General features: G+C 31.4%; 3 protein-coding genes across 6 annotated transcripts; 1 reads left to right on the top strand and 2 right to left on the bottom strand.

The window, feature by feature from the left end:
- Positions 1 to 1,677: 1,677 nt before the first annotated feature.
- Positions 1,678 to 9,757, top strand: LOC106054588 (polycomb group RING finger protein 1-like). 4 transcript variants are annotated; one of them, XM_056018180.1, is made up of 9 exons: positions 1,678 to 1,906; positions 3,999 to 4,201; positions 4,790 to 4,892; positions 5,060 to 5,212; positions 5,726 to 5,800; positions 6,031 to 6,130; positions 6,412 to 6,556; positions 6,826 to 6,906; positions 7,048 to 9,757. In XM_056018180.1, the coding sequence occupies exons 2-9, from the start codon at positions 4,193 to 4,195 to the stop codon at positions 7,105 to 7,107; spliced, it is 726 nt and encodes a 241-aa protein (XP_055874155.1). In that variant the 5' UTR covers positions 1,678 to 1,906; positions 3,999 to 4,192; the 3' UTR covers positions 7,108 to 9,757. The 4 variants fall into 4 exon arrangements, with proteins under 4 accessions (XP_055874155.1, XP_055874154.1, XP_055874153.1 ...); XM_056018179.1 differs by having other exon boundaries at positions 1,678 to 1,953; XM_056018178.1 differs by having other exon boundaries at positions 1,678 to 2,020.
- On the bottom strand, positions 9,754 to 15,506 carry LOC106054607 (polycomb group RING finger protein 3-like). The gene is made up of 8 exons (XM_013210545.2): positions 15,348 to 15,506; positions 12,017 to 12,148; positions 11,805 to 11,901; positions 11,622 to 11,677; positions 11,404 to 11,466; positions 11,067 to 11,296; positions 10,477 to 10,557; positions 9,754 to 10,133 (listed from the first exon to the last, which is right to left on the bottom strand). Exons 2-8 carry the CDS (start codon positions 12,123 to 12,125, stop codon positions 10,086 to 10,088), a joined length of 684 nt encoding a protein of 227 aa, XP_013065999.1. The 5' UTR covers positions 12,126 to 12,148; positions 15,348 to 15,506; the 3' UTR covers positions 9,754 to 10,085.
- A 2,404-nt stretch (positions 15,507 to 17,910) lies between these two features.
- Positions 17,911 to 23,305, bottom strand: LOC106054587 (NADH dehydrogenase [ubiquinone] 1 alpha subcomplex subunit 10, mitochondrial-like). Its single transcript, XM_013210510.2, has 8 exons — positions 22,662 to 23,305; positions 22,020 to 22,106; positions 21,675 to 21,796; positions 21,136 to 21,224; positions 20,502 to 20,562; positions 19,547 to 19,659; positions 18,940 to 19,060; positions 17,911 to 18,327 (listed from the first exon to the last, which is right to left on the bottom strand). The coding sequence occupies exons 1-8, from the start codon at positions 23,218 to 23,220 to the stop codon at positions 18,283 to 18,285; spliced, it is 1,197 nt and encodes a 398-aa protein (XP_013065964.2). The 5' UTR covers positions 23,221 to 23,305; the 3' UTR covers positions 17,911 to 18,282.
- Positions 23,306 to 24,437: the final 1,132 nt, after the last annotated feature.

The following is a 24,437-nucleotide window of genomic DNA, read 5'->3' as shown; positions in this document are numbered from 1 at the left end:
CCCAGCACCTCGATCGGATCAGTCTACATAGATCTATATAGATAGGTCTAATCTCTAAATATCCAATAGGCCTACTACTATTACTAGATCTAGACTTCATCTAATTAAATTTAAATTTAGCTCTACTTCATACATCATTAATGATCTGAGAAAAGAAGATCTAGCTCTTGATCAAAAGCAGTAGATGTAGAACTAGAATACGCCTGAAGCAGTAACATAAGCCATAAATTGCGTAACTTGACTAAAACGAATTGAGGCGCGCGGTACTGCGTGGGCTGAAACGCTGTTCGCTTGACTAGACCAAGAATAAGCCGACAAACAGTAGATCTAACATGCAAAGCCATAAATTGCGTCATTTGACCTAATTTCCCCAACTCTAACATCCACTTTTTATAAATTGGTGTGTTTTAGTCGCCTTTGTTTTCAGAAACTGGCATTCCAGTAAAAAGGAATAGGGAAATAAACTAAGCCATAAACTGAAAAATTTGACCTAATTTCCCTTAAACTACGTCATCGACCTTGGTTGTCTGGGAAATACTGATCTCGAATGGCTTCGAGATTGTGAAATTTAATAGTCCCTAAAACGCACATTAAATTGCTTATATCTAAATAATTACAAAGAATATATGTCTAATATTTCGTATGTATGTTTTTTTAAGCATTATGAAACTAAAAAAAAGTATTACACCGGTTTCCGCGTCCGACCCCAAAACCTCTTCAGTTGGTCTTTAAAGTTAATAATTGACAGGTGTGGAATCGTCCATTATATTTTTCACGTACCAGGAGAACCGCATAGGCTTTTTAAAAATGATAATGACCCATCACCTGCATGATACACCTAATTTTCGGTTTATAAATGAATGTGGAAAAACGTCATTTGTAGCCATCTACCAGGAATTCAATAAAAAAAAAATTGGGAGGTGTTCCCCCAGTTTTTACCTTTTTAAAGATAGTCACAATAGTGAAACACTTTTGATGTTAATTATTTGACCTGCGTATTTAGCTTAATATTTACATAGTGAAGTAGATTATCGGAATTTATGAGTTTGTATTAGTAGGCCCTATAGCCTACATAAATTTAAAAACATTTAGAGAATAATATTACATATAATATATAATTTATGATTACCAGAGGTCCAGCAAAAAGAAGACAAATCATATCATATATCATATAGCAATATAGGCGTACGTGTATGTATAATATAAATATAACAAAAAAGAATAGTGGAAAATAAAACCTTGTAAGGAAAATCAGGGTTGTGTGACGTCAATTACAATTAAAGAAGAAGATAAGGAGTTCAAGTATTATATAAGACTAATAAAATATGTGCTTTATATAGGCTTTGTTCCGACATTTTTACCGTGACTTCCCAAAAAAATCCTGTTCCGTGACTGACCATATCGCAGTCGATTTGAATGTAAGATTTAAATATGTGCTGCAAAACTAAACAATGCGTCTATTTTTATCGGAAAATGGATGGGCAATGCCTACATACTTTTAGTTTTTCCATAAGGTCTAACGGTCTAACCATTACAGAGCACAAAATTGAAAACTAAAAGTAGCAGCAAACTGTTCTGCAATAGTGACTCTACAATAGTCTAATTGTATTTATGCCTCAATCTAACTTATGATGTGGTGCAAACATGGGGTAATTAAACCTACCGAAAATATTAAAAACTCGTTATCGCAAAAAATGCGAAAAGCGAATCAAAACAACCGATGATCGATTGATCATATTTAATTTTAGTTTTTTTTTTTAGAGTAAACATCTACTCTACTCTAGATTTGTTTTAGATTTTAATCTAGATCTATAAATCTATATAGATCTAGATCTGGCGTCATGATATGTTCTCTAGATCCTACCACCTAACCTATGCCTTAGAAGAAATTACCAAGCTTGATTAAGTAAATTAAGTTCACTAAGACTGTCAGTGATCAGTGTGTCACTAAGAGTAAGAGTCGACTAACTTGACTAAGACTAAGTTCACTAAGACTGAGTAAACTGAGTAAGACTATTTAGTAAGTTATTAAGTAAGAGCCAAGCCCAAGACTCTAAAAAACTTAAGACCACAGTCTACAGACTACCAAGCCAAGACAATATTATATTATACTTATTATCTAATTCTAATAGACCTATTTTTACTATTTACTATTTAATTTATTTTATTTATCAATGATAATCTACTAGAAATCTAGATTTAGATCTCTAGATGAGTAGATCTAAATTAATGTAATCATCTGCATCATGATGATGATGATGTATTATGTATTTTCTATTTTTATCAAATTTATTAATATATTCAAATAGTCATTTTGTAATAGTGATCTAATAGTAACTATTCATTTATAGATCTAGATATTCTAAGATATAATTATAATTATTCTAGATCTAATTGACTCTTTATTGAGTCAAAGTCAAAGAGAGAGAAAGTCATAGATCTATATCAATATATTATATTTATTAATAATTTATTCTATTACTTTTAAATAATATAAATATAAATAGACATTAATAGATATCAAGATCTAATAATAATAATATTATTAATCAACTACATTATAATTATAGATCTAGTAAATTCTACTACTAAATTTTAGTACTTTAGATGTACATAGATCTATGTGTCCTTGTTCACTTTTGTACTTGTTCACTTGTCTTGTGTGCTTGTTCACTTCTGTGCGTGTGTAGATAGACTACTATGCACTCTGTATTAAAAGTATTACCCATTTTAGATCTCGCGATCTATAGGGCAGATGATGTAAAGGTCATCTGTTTCTGTGGCCCACCATTAACGAGGGTGTCATGTGGCTAGCACACTGACCAACTCTGTATTAGTGTACTGTCTGTACTCTACATTCAAGGGTTAAAATAAAAAATTACAATCATTACAACCAAATTGATATTTCCTTTTTTTTTTTTAGATTACACAATGTCAAAATAAATATAGTGTGGGGAACATGAAGAGGGCATTAAATTGGGGCCTTTAGAAAATGCATTTTTTTCCTCTAGGCCTGAAATGATAGTCTAAAGAAATGTTTGCATTGTCCACTACTGTACATCGCTTGCCTTATGATTAAAAGATGCAAAAAGAAAAATGGTAAAACCTACCAAAGGTACTATATCTAGAATTAAAAAGTTAAACAAAATGGGGAAGGGTCATTAATCAACTGTAGGATGCAAACAAAAAGTTAGGGGCTGCTATTGTTATAAAAGATGGATGAAAGTGGGCATGTGTGGGGGTTCCAGTCAAAAAGCAACATTGAGTATATTAAATATATTATATCTCAATATTGAATTGAGAAGCTGAAGAAAAGAGAAAAGTCAGAGATTTTACATAGAACTAACTTTTTTGGTTGGGGGGGGGGGAGACGGAAAAGTAAAAAGTTACACTAGAATTCCTGGGCTGATAGCATGTATGTGTTTGGGTGGGTAAGGTATAACGTGGGCTGTTCCAATTCAAGTCAGAAGTCTATGTCAGAGAACATTACAATTCACAGGGTGAAAAAATAAATTAAAAAAAAGGGTTCTAGAAAAAGAGAGAAGGTTGGCTGTTTCATGTCATTCTAACCTACAGTAATTCACAGACTAAAAGGTATGTGAAGGGAATCGTCAAAATGTGGCCCATATTTTTTAGAAATGTAAAAAAAAACATACGAAGGGGATGTTACAGTCATAATAAACCATATAAAACCTGGGAAAAAATCAAGCTGTATAGCTGGTGTGTAATGCTAGTTTATTTATATTTTTAAGTTTTAAATTAATCTTAATATCTACTCCATGATTTTATAACTATTTATATATGATGAAAAGTACATTAAAAAAAATCTTATGGCATTATTAGTATAAAAATCAGATAATTACCTTATTTTTTTCTTCAATGGAGACAGTTACAGTTAATTTTGTTTATTAATTATTCTTATTTCCGTTAAAAACAGCATCATAATGACTTAGATTTATCTGTGATAATTTAACATCTTATTTTTATTTTATTTTTAGTAATCTTTTCCTGGCTTTGCCAAACTAGAATCTACTTAACTGGTGATCTACTTGAATGTACTGTCAAAGAGACAAGTGATTACTGAAAATTAAACTGCAAGTTTATTTTCAAATGACCATCATTTTATGGCAATGGTTTACTGATTGAGACTCTCTCAATTCAACATAAAAGTCCAAATAGTACAAAAAAAAAAATGGATGAGGTTTGTATTAAGTTATGCTAATTTAGAGAGACTAGTCCAATGTATGTCTTTGTAGTTTGGTTGCTGTTAATTATAATTTAGCATTTAGTTTATAACGTGCAGTTGAATAAGACTATATCATTACTTATAATTCATTAGATTTATTATCTTATTAATCCTTTTTGTACTTAGCAGCTAGAGTCAGAGAGCATAAAGACTTTCTATGCCATTGATGATATAAAGGTACTAGTACTCGTATCTGAGAGTTTTCCCTCAAGACTTAGTGATCCATAAGACAGATAACATTTAGTTGACTTCTTTTTGTGACTTTTGGTTTATAAGGATGTTGTGTAGCTAATGCAATGACCAACCATGCAGTATGCCAGATATCCATTTGAAACTGGGTAAACTGAGATAAGTTGTCTTTATCTTGTAAATACCCAAGAACTCAAACCTCTGATTTTGGGATGATTAGCTCAGATCTTGGCATAGACTTTAAATATTTCCAGTACAGGCATCAAATGTTAGGAATTCAGTATCAGACCACCTGCTTCATGATGTTTATATTGTCAATGCACTTTGATTCTGAAGATTAATTTTTTTCAACAGGTTATAAAAATGAACATTCAAGACATCAATCCACATGTCGTGTGTTCTTTATGCAATGGATACTTTATAGATGCCACAACTATAACTGAATGTTTACACACATGTATGTATAGCACTTGCAACTAAAAAGTTAACTATGTCATCAATGATAAAATTCATCATGATGAAATACAACCCCTGCAGCACTCATATTGTTTATCCTTAGCAGAGTGCTCTTTGAACTTAATGCTAACGTTATTGATGAATTTATTGTATTGCATGCTTCCTCAGTTTGCAAAAGCTGCATTGTCAAATACTTGATGAATTGCAAACATTGTCCACAATGCCAGCTGAAAGTTCATGAGACACATCCCTTGTTTCTACTACGTCCAGACAGAACTTTACAAGATATTGTCTACAAGTTGATACCAAACCTTTTTGAAAGTAAGAAAAAACTTAAATTTGTTATTTTTCTTACAGTTATTTTTATTTTTAATAAAATAGTTCCTTTAAATGAAAATATAACCACTGGCTTCATCATTTGAACACATAAAATCAGGATGGAAATGTCTTACAGATAATCCTTCCTTATAAATGCCTAATAATGTCTTTTGACCCAATCGATCTGGGCATATAGCATACATTATTATTATAACTTTTATATAGCGCTACTTTCATGCTTATAGCATGCTCAGAGCGCTTTTGGTCCAATCTCATTTGTGGACCAGTGGGGGGGGGGGGGGAGGGGGTATCTAGGAGTTGTTTTTTTTTTGTGCTGCCTTTAGGCGCTCAGTAAAGACAACTCTGCCAGAGTCGGGTGTCGAACCTCGAGCCCCCTTCTAGGTAGCCAAGCCAAGCCAAGTTCAAGCGCACTTGGCCTCTCGACCACGCTTCTATACATTATAGAAATGCATACATATATTTATGTTGCTCACCACTTTTATGTATTTGCTATAGATGAGGAACTTCGCAGAGAAGAATTTAACAAATCTAGAGGGATGGCTGTTGACAAGAAGCCAGGAAATAAAACAGGTACATCTTACTGTTGAAGTATTTTGTTTTGTAGAATAAGAAGCAACCAGAAAAAAAAATCTGTTCCAAAATCACACATTTTTAAATATAACTATTAATTATGTCAGAAGATTAGTTTGGATATTTCTGTTATCTTATGCTGTTTTATCATTAATTACATTGTAATTTTGGTTAGATTTTTAAGTAGAGTTTTGGAAATGAAACTAAAATGGCATATTTTTTAATTATAGAGGAGCCAGTAATTCCAAAGTTGTCAAGCATTATCAATAACCATGATGGACACTTGTATAAAAATGATGAACAGATTTGTCTATGTTTAGAAAGATATAGGTCAGTAAACGTAGATAACAATGACTTAAAAAAACTCTGTTCAACATTGATTTTTGTTTTGATAGAAAACACATTGATATTATTAGTTAGTTTTATTTGAAACATCAATTTACAAACATACTAGAAAACGTTATGTGCTAATAAAAAAAATGCAGAGGTTATATGTTGTTTTATTAAATTAAAAAAGATTGTTTTATAATATTCTTTATTTTCATTATGTTATATTAGAGGTAAATTAATAAACATATGAAAATTCTTATGTTAGTAATTCTTTTTTTAAGCAGATCTCAAGGAATTTCTCACTGTGGAAAAATTCTTCCTCTTCGTTCTTTGGACAGAAAATTTTTAAGATGCTCAATTCGAGTCCTAGTTTCTCACCTGAAGGCTATGCTTTATAAAAAATTAGCTATCCCTTCTGATGTACAGGTCTGAAGATGATTTGCTCAAAATTTTAAGTTCTGTTTGTTTTATGCTGTCAATTTTTATTTACATATAGTTTTATTTTAATACCTTTTAAGTTAACTAAAAATTTATTTCTCTCTACTTTTTTTTTTTTTTTCCCAAACTATTGAAAATATTTGAAATGTTGCAAATTTGTTTTAAACGGAAACTGCATAAATAGCATAATATTAATTAATTTATCAAACTGAGTTCCTCCTGTTATAAATGTGTGTATTGAATTATATCAAATCTAGGTTGAAGTAATATGTGATCGTGAAGTTTTGGCTGATGAAGTTTCAATGAAGCAAATTTTTCTTATGAATTGGTTTGGTAAGGTATGTAACAAGATTAAGAAATTCAATTTATTTTTTTAAGATTAGACAACCACAGTTTAGCTCTTTGAAACTTTTAAACTAAATTTTTTAATGACAGAAGAAAAAAAAAATCAGTTATTCTGTTTTTGTTTCTTTGTTCAGGAAACTCCAATGGTGCTATACTACAGATTTCGTGAAACATCAGAACTGGGCAATACATAAACTAATCATATCTGAGTGTAAATATAGTCTGCATATCTGAGTGTAAATAAAGTCTGCTTTGGACTCCTGTCATTTATTTCGTTTCAACAACATATATTTAAACAACCTGAGCAAGTTGTTACCGCTGAGCAATTACCAAATACGTCCAAAAAAATTTTATTGGAAAGTGTTTAAGTAGTATCTAAAATTTTGTAATTGAGTTGATTCTGATTGGCTAATTTGACAAAATGTATTCTTTTTTTTTTACATCTGCAACAATTCCTTTTCTTTGCAAATGAATCCTGGATATTTACCTGGATTAAAGAAATAGAAAAATAAATTACTTATAGTTAAGTTTGAAGCATTATTCCTTTCATGAAACTGTGTTTTAATACTGACAAATACTAAATGTATATATTTATTTACTGTATTTAGAAAAGAAAAAAAAATAAACATGTCAGCTTCTCAAATTGTTGGTATCTAAAAGTTAAAAAAAAAGTGTGAATGTTGCTATTGAAGATTTTAAATAGCTTAATTACTCAACTCTCTTTTTCTGTTTTTTTTGTTTTGTACTCTCTGAAATGCTTCATACACACAAATGGTGAGACTTTAAAACTGATAACTCTGGCACTAAACACAAAATTTAAAATTCACTACTGACAGTTTTTAAATATTTTTTCTTGTTTAACCTTTACATTCTTCTGGTTCTAGTTGCCCTGGATCTCACTGTGGGGATGTTGGAGCACTCCCCTAGACCCCCTAGCTGGCTGGAGGGGAAACCTCCTGCTTCTCCTTTACTATCTCCAGAAAGATATTTTTTTTCTAGTATGCAAAACACTCAAAAATGATCAGCGTGGGTAGCCCCTTTTCAGAACATACATTACAGAATTTTGGATTCAGAACATTGTAAATTTATATTCTATAAAAAATATAATTATATATTTCTAAGTTTTGTTTCTTTTTCATTACATTATTGAAACCCTTCTAGACCCCTTTAGACAAACTTAAAACTAGTATGGAAACCTAATATTAATCACTTGTTTCTGGTACAATTTGACACCATAAATATGTTTATAACAATCTTTCTGCACAGTAAGCCTGAGAGTTTGAAAAATGTCAATGCATATTTTTCAGTTTAATAATTTGTACATGTGGCTAAAACTTGATTGTCAATCATTGAAAAATATAATGATAAAGTAAGTTACATTAAATGTTTGTAATACTGATCTAAATCATTTTGTAATATATTGTATATAGTTTACTTGCAAAGTAGTTTTAAAATGTCTTGTATCATATGTGATATGTTAAAAATCCAGGGTAATTTGTATCAGAAATGATACTTGAAGGTCAGTAATATATCCATTAATTGTTTTTGTTGTTGTTTTTAGTTTAATTTTTTGTTTCTGTAAATTAGCAATGGTAGTGATTATTGGAAGTGTCTCTGAACTTCTTAGACCCAAGGTCATTAAGTAGCAATTAAAACCTAACCACTGAGTCACCCAATACGAAATGATAAATATTTTATGACTCAGAGACTATTTGCTCTATTCTTAACTAATTTTTTTCTTAAAATATGTAACATTGCTTCTTAAATAACTGGCCACCCAATACCAAATGATAAATATTTTATGACTCAGAGACTATTTGCTCTATTCTTAACTAATTTTTTTCTTAAAATATGTAACATTGCTTCTTAAATAACTGCAAATTTAAATTAGCAATTTTGTCATGGAGGATTGGCTTTTAAAGATTTGACCTGAAGAAAATTGTCAATATTAGATCAAACTTTTTTTCTAGCTTTGCTTGAAACATTTATCTCAACACATCTACATTTATTTTAAGGGACTTTCTTTGAATAGACTTTAAAACTTGTATGATTCAGGGACTATTAATGTTGGTTTTCAGTGAAGTCTTTGTGTTCATTGATTTCTGCCTCATTGTAACCTTTTTGGTGTGTTCATACCTAGTGACTTGGGCTCATTGTGTCTGTAGCTTTTCTTAAATATTGTTTTGAGTTTTCTTGGGGCATATGAAGCTACTTATTCCCGAATAGAATAACATTCTTCTGTAATTCAATCTATTGTTTAATAATGTAATGAATGAAAGTAGACATCCTTGTTTAACTTCAGTTGTTACCTGACACACTTCTGACAGTGTATGTGGCTTTTTTTTTTTTAGTAGCTACTTTTCAGCATATTATTGTCCCTTTCTGAATATAGTTAAAAATATAAGCTTCTTTAATTCTATTTGGTAAGTAGCTTTAATGTTCCATCCTTATTTCTTGGCTATCCAATTCATATTATGTTCTTAGTATTCTTTCTAATTACCATATTTGTAATGTTATATTTGATTTTGTGGGTTTATGCTTTTCAGACTTTCATAATACAATTTTAAACGCAATACATGTATATTGCAGGATTCATTTTTTTTCTGAACAATATCCTAAAGAAAAAGATTAATTATGAAAACTTTTATATTTATGTAGCCTTGGTTGTGTACAAAATAAATATTACAGCAAATAATATTTAATTTATTTATTTGTGCGCAATTAAAAACTTATTATATTGGTAATCACTGTGCACAGCTATTGCAAACTTAACTTACCTCTAAGATATTTGACTATTTTAAATACTTTTATATTGTAAAATAAATGACTGATGATTTGCATTAAGATTTATATCATTTTTATTGTTTAAAATCTTTTATTTATCTGTCACAAGATAAATTTAATTCAGTAAAAATCACATGAAACAGAATTGCAAGAAAAACAAAAGACATCACAAGTTCATTACCATCAATCTGACACACACCCCATTTGTTTTCTTGTATGCTACATCAATCTTAATAGCATTCATACATCAATCTATGAAATAAAACAAGCATGCTTTGCTTACAAATATTTATGTAATTATATTACACATTCACACTCCCCCCCACAACATTATGACTTTAGCAATAACATTAAATCATGTATATACACATTCAATGGGAATACTTGGTCACAAATCAGCCACTCTCTGTCTGTAATGAAGTAAGAGTGGTGCATCCTGTAATAAGAACAGTAAACAAAAATAATCACTGACTCAATTATGAGCAAAGCTTTTAGTGATCAAATAATAAATATAAAACATTAAAACACATGAAATTGTTTAAATGAAATAGTTTAAAACATTCTAGTAACAATTCTGTTGCTTAGATTTTAAGATTGTAGTCTCATATTTTTTCAAACTGTTTTGATACAGAGTAAACCTTATGGGAAAAGTTGGGAGAAGTCTAATAAGTTAAACTTTGGCCTACACAAGTACAGAGGGTCAATGAAACTGAACTTATGCCTACCCCCACTCCAGAGCATTAGTCTTAGTTGTTGACAGAAATAATGTTTTAAAATACCTTTGATCTCCATCGTGTCACAGACACAAATTTTAAAGTATGGTCCTTGCCTAATATTTCTTCATTGCACAATATATCTACCTGCAAGAACAGATTCAATGAAACAAATTTAGAGAACAAGTCAGCACACTGTTTCACTAGTCTCCATACTCATTTAAACCGTAGTTTAAAAAAAAATGGTTTTAACGTTTTACAATGGGGTGCCTTTAAATGAAAATAGCAGACAATATAGCAACCATCATTAACTTAAAACATTCATCTTATTATTTCCTCTGACATTTTTCATAGCTAGAAATTGAAAGATAGTGATTGATCTTTTAAACTTAAAAAGAAACAATACGGCTGAAACTTGGGCTGCAAATATCTGAAAGTTTGTTTGAATCCTAGGAAAACACTTTTTTTTTGTTAAGACAGGGACACATTAATATTTTTCTTTCCAGCTCGAAATAATTATTTAAATTAAACATAGTGGGACAATGTGCTAACCACCCAATACTCTCTCATTCTACTGATGTTAGAAACATCCACTGCCCAAAGAAAAAAAAAAGTTATAGTGGATTTAAATTTTGCAAATAAAATTCCTGCCTTACCTCTTTGAATCTATTGATATTATTATAAAGCTTGAGTGCTACAAATTTCTTCAAATGTGTGATTGTTGCCTGAGATGAAATGCGTAGATATCTTCTCTTTAAATGCTTTAAATTTGGAGCTCTGCACTCTAAACATATATTGACTTGCTCATCACTACGATGGTGATCTTCATCTTCATGGTTTTCCTGACTTTGACTTTTATTGCACTCATTACTATTTTCATCATTGACTGCATGGGGAAAAAAAAAAAAAAGATTAAAGCAAAAAAAAAAAAAAAAAAGGGGGGGGGGGGGCTTAGTTTACGTTGTTGTATAAAAAAAAGTTTTCATGGCTCACCTATACTAGAAGGTACAGTTAATCCTCTTTTTCTGTAAAAATCTTGCATACGCTGAAATTCTTCTGCGAAAAAAAAAAAAAAAAAAAAAAGAAGGTAAAAAAATACATTTTAAAATCTTGCCAACAGTTTTTTTTTCCATTATTATTGTTAAAAAAAAAAGTTCTATAAATTTAAGTCTATTTATATATAAATAATTTATGCAATAAATAATTCTTACTTTCTTGCAAATTTGGTACCAGCTTATATACAATGTCTTGCATGGTTCTGTCAAAACTAGAAATAAAAAAGAAAATAAATCAATTACGTCTACCTAATTTATTAATTGAAAACAAAATATTTCACAGAAAATTAAATATTGTATTCCCTATTACAAGAAAGGAAGAAAATTTGAAAGACTAACCTTATATAGTTAAGAGGGTAACTTTGATGTATTTCAATATGGCATTTTGGGCATGTGTTTTTCTCCTCTAAGTATTTTACAATGCAACTTTTGCAAACTGAAAATATAAAATGTTTACATCATAAGGAATGTTTTAAATGTCAAGGCATCAAGTTAGGTAAGTATCAATATTTGACACACAATCACATGAGGTACATTACAATGATACTTACAAGTGTGTAAACATTCTGTGATGGTGGTAGAGTCAATTAAATATCCTTTGCAAATATAACAAGTAATAAAAGGGTTGACTGTTTTCAGTCGAACTTTTCTTTCCATCATTTTGTTTTATTAGTCCATAGAATCTGTAAAAAAAAAAAAAAAAACCTAAATTATTAAATCTGTAACAGAAAAACCCTTTAAATCTCAGTTTGGTCATATTTGAAATGTTTACATTCAAGAGTATTGTATTACTAAAAGTGGTAATTTACTCTATTAGATGTAATATATATTCAAAGTTATTTTGAGAAGTAGGGATACAAGGAAAGCATAAAGTTTCAAAACAACGTGGTGGAAAGATCATTTTGTCTTGGAGCAGTAAATTCTTGTACAAGGCATGGTGGCTGAGTGGTAAAGCACTTGTCTTCCAATCCTGGTGAAAACTGGGATTTTTTACTTTCAGGATCTTTAGGGACCTTCTGAGTCCATACAGCTCTAATGGGTATCTGACATTAGCTGGGGAAAAGTAAAGGTGGTTGTTTTTTTGTGCTGGACCATTGAAACAGATGACATCATCTGCTCCATAGATTGCAAAGTCTGAAAGGGCAACTTTACTTTACCTTAGTTAACTCCTGTACAAATATATATATATATTGTTACGATCTCTCCTAATCAGGCATTCTGTAAACACTGCTAAACACACAACACATCAACGCAAGAACCTGACAACAAGAGCTCCAAATAATCTGGTCCTTTAATAATGGTCAAATAAATAGATAACAGCCAATACGAGACAATTGGCAACACATCAACAACTAAAAATGCTACACTGTACATCACTGTACTAAACTCTACTGTCTCTGTCTCTTCCTGGACTCATACATTCACTTGAGGACTCCACCAGGATCGACTTCATGGCCGACTCACAGTCCTGGTCTCCTCGCTGTCATGTCTTGAACTGCCCTATTACACACTCTGTGTCTATGGTCCACGCAGGCTTATCATCACATGACTATAACACGGGTCATATTTGCGAGCAAAATTCATACCAGTACTGTCCCTTGTCCATTAACATAGCACACTAACAGTCTTTCTGGCCTGTGTCACATGTGTCAGCTGATTGTACAGTTAACCCTATTGCGCCGCCAATAGGGTTACAACAATATATATAAATATGTGTTTCTGATGTTCCTTCAGCTAGAAAATCAGTATCTATATAAGAAAGAAGGGATAATTGAGAAGAAAACACAAAAACTTGTGCAAAAAGAGACCCTTCAAAGGAACAATGTTTTACAAAGAATAAGCTTTATAATAGTTCAGTGTCTTGTAGAAACAAATTCAGCACTTCATGGCACTGTGCAATGATGGTTTCAACCAAACAGTGGAATTTTTTGAGGAATTGGACAAATTGTTAGGACAGTATGAATCATGCCCAGAAGATAATAATTTTAAAATACAGTATAAGCGAAGAGATCTGTTCACAATTTATTTGAGACTTTGCTGTCACCAAAGCATGAAAATTAAATTTTTGTTGAAGGTTTATCATTATTAAATATTTGCACAGATATGTTTAAAGAAATTTACAGAACGCTACAGAAATTGCTCTCTATAGGCTATACTTTAGTAAGTTATTGGTTTATTTAGATAGAGATCATACTGGTAAGTTTTTAATAAATTCCGTGATTGAAAACTTTTCTTCTGTGTTATTGTTTTATTTTTATTTCATTTTTGGCCTACAAATTCATTTCACCTAGGGACTCCAGTTAGTATTAGTATAAGGCAAGACCAGCCCTGTTACCAGTCTGGTCACGTTCATCATAAAATACTCAGTAATACTGACAATACTGAGAATGGGATGACTGTCACACTCTTGAGTCAAGTACACTAGATCTAGTGCACTAGTTACAGAATTTGAGTTACAGATCTTGATCTATATATTTAAAATAATATTATTATATATATATATATTATTAGTCTAGTCTATAGTGTATAGTTATACCCTGTAGACAGTGTAGTGCAGACAGTGATTGTGTCTAGACTCTAGAGGTAAGATCAGTAGTAGTCCTAAGTAGTGTACCAGTCTAGTACTAAGTACTGGATACTAGATTCTAAATAAATAGATCTAGTTTTAGTAGATAAGTAGATTAGATATTATTTGATAGTAGACTAGAAGAGGAGATAAAAAAACACATAGGGAAGGCAGCCTCAACCTTCTCTAGACTCAGGCCAAGAGTTTGGGAAAACCAAAAGCTAACTACAGCGACCAAAATGGAAGTCTACAAGGCACACGTTATGAATACACTACTGTATGGAAGTGAATCATGGACCACCTACGCAAAGCAAGAAAGAAAACTAAACTCATTCCATTTGCTATGTCTCCGTAGGATCTTGAAAATCACATGGAAAGAAAAATTGCAATGCTGAGATCCTTGCCCTTGCGCGATCAGGTATTCCCAGCATCTTTACAGCCCTCAGACAATGCTGCCTGCTCTGGCTTGGACATGTTCGCCGGATGGAGGACAATCACATCCCGAAAGTCATCCTCTACGGACAACTCGCGACTGGCTCAAGGAAAACTGGTCACCCCCACCTCCGTTACATATATATAAAAATGGGACCTCAAATCAGTGAGCATCAATACCAACCATTGGGAAGACATAGCTCTAGACAGCACCAAATGGAGAGAGACAGTGACCAAGAAAGCTATGGACAGTGAAAGAACATCGGTCTCAGATCAGGAAGAAAAACGTACAATACAAAAATGGCCAGCTCCTCTATCACCGAAGCAAAAGCCACCTTAACCTGCAATATTTGTGGACGGGAGTGTCTCTCCAAAATAGGGCTCCACTACCACATGAGGAAGTATGCGAGATGAACCATAGTGTCCATAGTCGTTCTACAACTGAAGCCTTACTGAAGGAGGCCAAGAGAGTAGACTAATAATTTAGCAATCAGCAGATAGATTGAAGATTCTATATATTATCTACATTGAGTTCATTGACTACACCTAATTCTAGTAATCTAGTAGACTCTACTCTAGATTTAGCTTAGTAGAGGATAAATTAAATATAAGACTATAACTTAAGACTTAAGACTAATCATCTGATTCAGATTCATCATCAGTTAGACTCTAAACTCTATCTGACACAAGATCTATAAAATAATAAAATAAAATCATCATTGATTCAGGATGATTGATCGATGGTCGTGCGGATCTTTAAATAATTTTATTAATTTATTATTTTTATAATTTTCTAAATTAAACTTTTATTAGATTTTAAGAGATGAAGACATTTTTTTACATCTTAAATTATGGTATTCGTTGTTTTAAAACAAACAATTTACCTGATTTAGTAGGCTATGACTAGATCCATGAATACAATACCGTGAAAACGCGATAAATTCATCTGATACGTTCGTTAGGGTAATCAACAAAGAGAAAACTGATTTATTTTTGTTGCGGAAGCCATGATTCCGGAAACCGATTATTTTTCTTATCTTTTTTTCTATTGGTTGATTAGTTGCGCTAGAACAAACTTTGATCCGCGGGTCGATTTGGGCCACCATATGATTTAGAATCTAGCATTTAGATCTAGACGTAGAGAGAATGAGGGCAGAAAAATCAGAATTAGCAATGCACATAGACTAAGATCTACAAACTAACAGAGGATTTTGCAATGTAAAGGAGAAAAACTTTATCCAGGAAACTAAAAACAGTTTCTCTCAGTATAGTAGGCTATCACATGTAAAATACGAGATCTAGAACACGTGACAATGCATGTATTTGTTTTAGGGCCTAAATGTTTCTGGCGTTCCTTCAGAATTGAAGATTATTACATCCTAACCGTGACGTTAAAGTCACATAATGCAAACTTCCCCCATTACGCTGTGTAAAGCGGTGGACAGGGTTTTATTATGAACCTAGCGACAACATTTAGAATTAGATAAGCCTAAACAAAGTGCTCAGAGGAGTAGGCTAGTAGTAGAGAAGCCTGACATTTTCACAATCTTGCACAAATGTCTACCGGACTGAAGACCACCCCCTCCTTTTTCCAAAAAAAAAGTCCATCTTTTGCCGTACGTCTGGTAACCTTACCTTACGATTATTTAGGTAAGGAGGATAGTTATTTTAAAAGTAAAAATCACTTGTATAATTGAGTCTATTGACACAATTAGGGTTTGGTGTGAATGAAAAGTAAACGAATGATATTAATCCAAAACTTAATTTGTAGAATTAGAAGTCGTATCGGACCTTAGAATCATGTGTTGCTTCATCATATTCTTTTTACAGCATTAGTCCGTAGACTTACTTCTGGAGGACCTTGCTCTATGTGCTATTTCTTAGATACCTCGATCGATCTAATCTTGAGAGTTACCATATCAAGTATTAGGGCTGTTAACTGATATGATGTCATCCCTAACACTGAGGTCCAAAATGTTTGTGTAGGTGTCACCAATACTGCATTATTTCTTACTACGTTACCACTGCCACGAATCGTTGATAAGCGCAGTTTTTGGTGCACACACTCAAATCATTTGAAAAGAGACTAAGCTTTAACATGCTAAAATTCTAGATTAGTCTGGATGACAGATGTGCCATTTGTTACGCGCTCCTTTCAAATGAGCTAGTGTTGAAAGAATCATTTTTACATGGATAGCATTTCGAGCTAAGTAGGCAAATTTTCTTTTACGAATCTAAATCCGTAGACTTACGTTAGATACTTTTTACTGATCCAATCAAATGGAAGTCAAAACTTCCCACAGCACAATGGGGGATGGCAGCGGGAAGGGCATGAACCAGAGACCATCGAGACGACAAAACGATAGTCCAGGCGCATATAGATATTTATTTTTTAGCCTTCCTATTTCATTAAGTACAGACGTTGCTTCAAAAGAGATCATTACGTTATACACGTATCCATGGCATCAACAAGAATGGATAAGTCAGTCAACCAAAACAGAAATAATTTATATCATGATAACACGAGTAACTAGTGGGAAAATCTAGCACCAAATATAGGCCTAGAATATGTTATGCTTATTATCTTAATGGGGAAAAAAAGAGATTATGTCAACAAGATATTACTGATTCTTACTTTAAAACAAAAATAACTTAATTTAAAATCTTTTTTTTTTACTTTGAAAAATTATAACGGTCAAACTAGAGTTTTCCCAGTGTGGCAAACGAGCAAGCAATTTTTTCCCCAACAAAATACAGCGTCAAATTTCTTGGAAAATTGTTACGAGCCGGTTTTGAGATCCATGTCCGCCCAGAAGTTTCCACGAAGTTATGAGTTGAATAGAGGTATTGTAAAAATGCTCATTTAAAAACTCTAAATAAGTTAAGGTTGAAAGTGTAGTCAAGGTAGACTTTTTTTATAATGTTTAAAAACTAATTCAGATTTTAAAATATATAATTTAAATAAATGTGTTAATGTATTATAAAAATTTAACGGACTCCTTTAAAAAAACAACAACAGCATTTGAGATTCACAAGCATTCTCAATATTGTATGATGCTGTTCTTAGAATAGTAATTAATATCAAGTCCAGGCAGGTCAGTTTTGTCTCAGGTATAATGGATGGCCTAACCAATTAACATAGGCAGCATTTAAACTTGTCTACCTTTTTATGTGTCCATTTTAGTGTGTCAAGAAGCAATCTTACTATGAGTGGATAAGAAAAAAATCACCCCCAAAAATGTATAAGTTTGTAAAACCTCTCAGTAACTCTAGTTATACAAAATTCATGATAAGATCAGATTCTGATTAATTTGAACTAGAAGTGTTGGTTTTAAAAGAATGTCCTATACAGAAGTTATGATTAATATTTAAAAAATGCAACAAGAAAAAAAAATTAAAAAAATAACTTTTTAACTAGATATAAATATAACAAAAAAAACTATCTAATTAAAATTGTTAATTTTTTTTTTATTCACAAAATCTCAATCTTACAAAATAATGGATAGCCACATCAAAATATGCTCAACAATACTCACAATAGCTCTATTATCAAACATACTGCTGTTCACTTAATGACTTTTGCAAATTGATGTAAGCTAATTTAAGCTATCAATTTAAATAGCATAAATTAAAAAAAAAAAAAACATGTATCAGCAACAAGTTTCATTTATTCAACTTGTTTTTAAGATAAAACAAAATAGAGAAAATATACATTAAACTTAACATATGATCTGTCTCTTTTTTTGTTTTAGTTGAATTAAAACGCTGTCATCTTATTGAAAGAAAATTATAATTTGTCCATGATTCCTAATCTAACATTTATAAGAAAACTCTATCAGGTTTTAAATACTTGATGCGAGGATCCTGAAAAAATAAATATAAGTCAGTTAAAGCAAATGTATTAATTAGGACATATTTTCTTAATGAGATGTACATATTTATCTATCTATAAGCAAATATAAAATTTTTAAATTCATTTTTGAACAGTAACTTAAAGGCTTTGTGAAGAGAACTATTTTAACCCTTTATCTGTCAAAATCAGCATTTTATGGTGTTCTGTGCTGCTATTTCCATGTATCTAAAATAACTGCATAGAAGTCCAATTTTCTTTTAAAACTAAAGCTTATGAGCACTATTACAGGAAGATTACTTTTAAGTCCAATCTTTGCTTTGAAATTGATTTTTTACCCAGAAAACATCTTATTTTTTTCCTCACATTGATTTCCCATTGGAAACAGATAATAGACAACAATACAGGCTATTTCTTCAATTACCCGGCTATTCCATATTCAGAAAGGTATTTCCATTTTCTTTTTTAAAAATAAAGTTTAATCCTTTTTGTATAAAAGTGTATAGTAGACTAAAAAAATAAACATACAGAAGAAACAAATATTCTTTACTGAGGCAAATAAAGATTTGTGATTACTGTGGATGATAAGCAAAAACTAGACTGCTTTATACTATCTAAGGTCTTACTGTTTGTAATGTTTCATTGTAGATCTCTTCATCATATCCATCTAGAACTAATTCTGGTGCCTCAAAAGGTTTGTAGAAAGTGAAGATTTCATCAAGCTTTTGTGTGTTATTAGGTGAGCAGCTTTGAAAGACAAGAAAATACATTTTATAACAAGTTAAATAAAAAAAAACATTTTTAAAAACTTTGCATATAGAGAGTGAAATAGCAATAAAATCTAAAATTTTTAACTGGCACAAGTCTTATATAAATGTATAAATATCATATATAGTGTATGCTTATATATGATACATAATTTCTACTCCTTTCTGGTGAAGCACAAAATTTAGCATCATTAAGCACGTTTTCCATCTTAAAAAAAATTAATAAAGACTAATTGAATTATTAGTAAAATATTTGATTGATTCGCGTGTTGTCATTGACAACGAATTATTGCGCAAAGTTTCAACTTGATCGAAGAAGGGGAAGTGGTAGAAATCATGTGTAAAAGATTTGACAAGACAAGAGTTGATATAAGTGAGGCACAAATATATTACAAATATATACTCTAAGAAATGACAAACAATACCCAAGAAGTTTACAAAATGAACTTGGTTTTAAAAAACGTACAAGCTGCGCATGTTGTTGTAATCTGTGTTGTGCAAATATTTCCAGTCTTCAAAGCGTTGCTCATGTTCACGAGGTGCATTGTCCAGATCTAAACTTTCCATCTCTTCGACAATCTAAAAAATAAAGTCAAGCCAATGAATGAGGTGATCAGTAGTAGCAATCTTTAATTACGTGGAATGTGGTGGTTTTGTGGTAAAGGAATGGGTTGAAGATTTAAATAGAATTCCAGCAGGAATTTTTAGATGATGTGAGCTCTCCCAGTTACGACAGTTGCTGGGAAAGTAAAAAAAACAAAACAAAAAGAAGCTTGGATTGGGTTAGTCACAGCTGATTCTTTGGTATCTTCCAAAAAACAATTGTCCAGAAGTTTATGGAATAGTTTAACTACTATCTATAAGACTGCTAAGTTTCTAAGTCTCTTCACCACAGACAAAAATAAAAATTATCATTACAACTTTTCATGAAGCCACTGTTAGCAATCTTGCAAATGATAAGTCCCACTGGTACAGCAAAACAGTATCTCATAATCACAGATTGAACAAATGATTAATATTTTATGGTATATCAGATACAAGTTTATGGTATACCAGATACAACTAACAACTTTTGATGATCTAGTTCATAAAAGTTGTCTCAGTAAAAGTGTTTAAATCTTCTTAAAGGAGAATTCTAACCCATAACACTAATTATATCATATTAGGAAAGATGTGAACAACTCTATGTCAGGGCTAAAAATAAATGATTTAAGAACTCTTTTGATCCACTTTCAGAAGTGCCACAAGTATAGCAGCTCAAAGCATCATTCTTTATGGTTTCAATATTTTATACTCGTTCAACATTTTGTTCTTATGTGTCAATTTTTATATAGCTACTAAAAATAGTGTGGGGACAAACACATTGTCAATTATTTTATTTATTTGAATCAATAAAATCAGATTTATAAGGATGCTCTTACCAAATCAAAATCTAGCACAGGATTCTCTGCCAAGTTATAACTCAAAATTTCACAATGATTCCTTGCCAAATGAAGAAGAGAAAGAAAAAAAAAAGTTAACATTAAAGACCTTTAAAAAAATGTACAGTGAAAATACTTAGTTATTTCATTTTTTTTTAGTCCTAATAATTTGTAGAGATTTTGTCCAGGTAACATGTTTAGGTTATCTTATTTTTTTTTCCTGTTGCTGGGTAGGTGGTGGTCAAATGCTAGTTGATCTGTAGTTTGACAAAGTGTTCTTTGCTTCTTATGTTCTTAAATCTTTTTTCTCTATTACACTGTGTTGGTTGTTTGTTTGTTTGAATGTTGTCTTCCAGCCTCTTTCCACAGCCTTTAATGCTCCCCATATTATGCCTTCACGTTAGTAATAGCAGAGTATATTTTACATTTCCTGTAGGTACTATTCACATGTGTCATTGATTAGACATATGGCTTTGATTTTGAATTGTCTAGGGAAATTTTACCTTGTGTGTTTTGCTGGCTGTGATTTGTACTGAGAGACGGTTGTCCATGAAAGACATAATATATCTAGTATATAGTGAGCTTTTTGGAGCCTCAGGATGTTTAAGATATAAATAATAAAGTTCTAATTTACCTCATGTGAGGGAGATAGACTGTTTTATAAACCTCATTCATTGTGTTCAAGAATTCACCAGTCAGAACTGGACTGTTTACTTCCCATGGCTGAAATATTTTATATTTCCAATTACTAATAGGTGTCTTTAAACAATAATCCAAACAATATACAAGAATGAGTGTAAAGTTTGCTGTTTTGTGTTAGTAGTATAAGACATTAACATTACCATTACAAAAACTTAACAAAGCTCATACAAATCTGTAAAAAAATTAAAGAAGGGAGTAGTAAATAAAAGAGGTAGTCAGGTGATTAGATTAGACAACACAAGAAACTTTTATTTATTATTTAAAAAATAGAATCACTTATGGTGTAGTTATTACCTTTATATATTACCTTTACAGTGATATTATTCAAATAACCTAAACTAATTAAGAGTTTATTTTAGATAAATAAGATAGAACTTTTTAAAAAATAACCTTTGTTACTGAAAAGAGAGGCATAAAAAACAATTACATTCTTATAAAGTTAAAAACCTTTTTAAAAAAAAATTAACCTACCACATTCCGTTTTTTTATTCGGTCACGGACAAAACTCACTGGAGCATCTAAATATATGATGAGATGTGGATGCCAAAAATAGTCAGTAGCCACTTCATACTGATACTTATAAGCTTTTAAAGCTGAAAAAAAAAAAACAACTTTAAAAATGTACAGGCAAACAAAATCATAATCATGCAATTTATAATACAACTTTTTTTTATTATATTACTAGGAGACTGAAAACATTGCTATCAGATACACAAAGTTTAAGATACTGTAATTCATAATGACTAACATAAATGTTTCCCACAGAAAAGCTTATTGTAACTTGATTTTTTAAAAATGCTGAATCTAACAAATTACCAGCTTGGCTCATGTATCCTTGTTTGGCCAGAGTATGAGCAAACACAATATCAGACCACATGCCTCTGTTCATGACTATGCCTTGACCTGTACAACAAAAAGATTGGAATGGGCTTACAAAAAAGATTATGTAAGATTGGGTCAAAGAGACAGTAAATGAAAGCAAGTAACAGCATAACATAGCAGTGCATTTTTTAATTTTATGTAATATTTGGAAAATAGTTGCTCATATATGTATAGATATATATAATATTCCATTTTTTAAATCTAGTTGATAAAGAAAAGCTACAGCTGTTAGAATCATTTAAAGGTGAAATTTATTTTTCACAGTAGTTTACTAAAAATTCACTATAGTTAAGCAAAATAAGATGAAAATGCAGTATCATGTCTATTTCATACTTATTAGTACCTTGACTTGTACACATAATAATAATAATTTTAGGCATTGTCTTAAAGATTATAGCAGTATTTTACATGACTGACATGACCATACAACCCTATATATTGTAGTCAACAAAGCTGATGTCTGAGGGCAAATTTGATATTTATACTCTATAATTTATAGCAATGAATATGATCAATAAACATTAATAGAAAAAGATTTTGTTTTTCACTTTCTGAAAAACTGATCTACTATTTTACCTGTGCTTAAGAAATGAGCCATCACTTTCTGTGCAAATCTGTACAATTTGCGTCTGAAAAGTATGTACTGTTCCCTTGGGAAGTTATCTAAAATTTTCTTAGGTGCTTTTCTAGAGTAGAATTTTTCAAAATCACAGGTGCGAGTTTTCACAGGTACTTGTGGATCAAATTCTCGTAAATCAAACCCTTTTTCTGGGATCAAATCACACATATCACTATTGTTGAAATCAGGTACGTAAAGCATATCAAATTCTTTTGCAATTTTTTGGCCAAGCTCTGTTTTTCCAGAGGCTACATTTCCATCGATAATGATTATCTTGCTGTTATCATCGAGACGGCTGTCAACTCTATCAAATGGGATATGCCAGTATCGAAAGCCTTTTTCTTTGTATGGCCATGGTTTCTTACGTTGTGGAGGGGATCCACCGTACGCTGTTAAGTGTGCAACATGAATTGAACTTTTTGCTATTAGACTGTTTGAAGTACCTTTTATCAACAAAGAGGGTTTTTTAGTTGATAAGCGCAAAATTAGCGAGGTTCTCGCTAATAATAGCGACATTTTCCGTAAAATTTGAGGGGACAGCACTAATATTCTGTGTAATGTCACCCTCACAGCCCCGGAAGTTGGTAAAAACAACAACAAGACCAGTTACCTCCACACCAAAGAGCTCTTCTATTTTACAAGTAAATAAAAAAGCAGCAATCAGATTTTCGCATTGTTCCTTATTCTAGAACCTAGAACCATTAGGCCCTCATTAGGGCTGTATCATGGGCTGTGTCTAGAATATAGATCTATAAATTACATTTACAGACATTCCTTCAAAAGAAAAGATAATTACGTCTACTCGCTTAAGTCAGAAATTAGTCGGTAAAAAAAGTTACATCGTAACACATTTTCAGCCTAACTAAATTATTGTGTAGTCCAAAGACTAATATATAAGGCTTGTCTTCGAGTCCGAAGATGAATGAAGAATGCAGTATTTCCCGTGGCTACGCAGCCCCAGCTGTGATCTACATATTTTGCCACATCCATGTCTAATATACAAATTTATATACATATTAAAAGTTACTTTACTATAATAGCAATGATAATAAAGCTTGTCTTCGAGTCCGAAGATTAGTGAGGAATGCAGAGAAAAAAAAACTTTTTTTTTGTTTAGAAAACAAAGCTTATATTATGTGATGCAATTGTATTAACTAGTTTGGATCAGAAATTCAATTAAATTTGTAATATATCTAGACTAACAATAATAAACCAGTGCGATTAGAAATATTTTTACCAATTGTTTTTGTCTAGCGCTTTTAGCTTTATCAATAGGCCTACGCTATGACTCTATAACTTGTGTGGAACAGTTGAAATAGGGGTGGGTAGAAAGAAAGAGATATCTGTGTGAAATTACGTGAAGTACTTATGAAAATTTCTATTTTTAGTTTCAAACTTTTTAAGAGGCTAGAGAGAAAGCTTTAAAAGGGGAATAATTCAACTTATACCACAACATATCAGTCGAGTACAATTTCTTTCTCTTGTTCGATACCAAACAAAATAATTAATTACCAATAGTTAATTAACTCATTGTTTTCTTTTTAAATTGAATATTGTTTTGTGAGGTAAAAGAAATAATTGTGCGAAATTTACGCTTGATCCAAGATTGGGTGTGGATAAATAAAGTGTACAAACTTTTATTCCAGACAGACAGAGAGAGTTGATATAGGCTAAGCTTTGTCAAAAAGTGGGAGAAATGCTGTGAAGATTTCGAAGCTAAACAAAACTGTGCT

The sequence above is a fragment of the Biomphalaria glabrata genome, chromosome 1 (assembly GCF_947242115.1).
Source record: "Biomphalaria glabrata chromosome 1, xgBioGlab47.1, whole genome shotgun sequence".
NCBI lineage: Eukaryota > Metazoa > Mollusca > Gastropoda > Planorbidae > Biomphalaria > Biomphalaria glabrata.
Note: the sequence above shows the minus strand (reverse complement) of the source record. Positions and strands in the feature narration are given on the sequence as shown.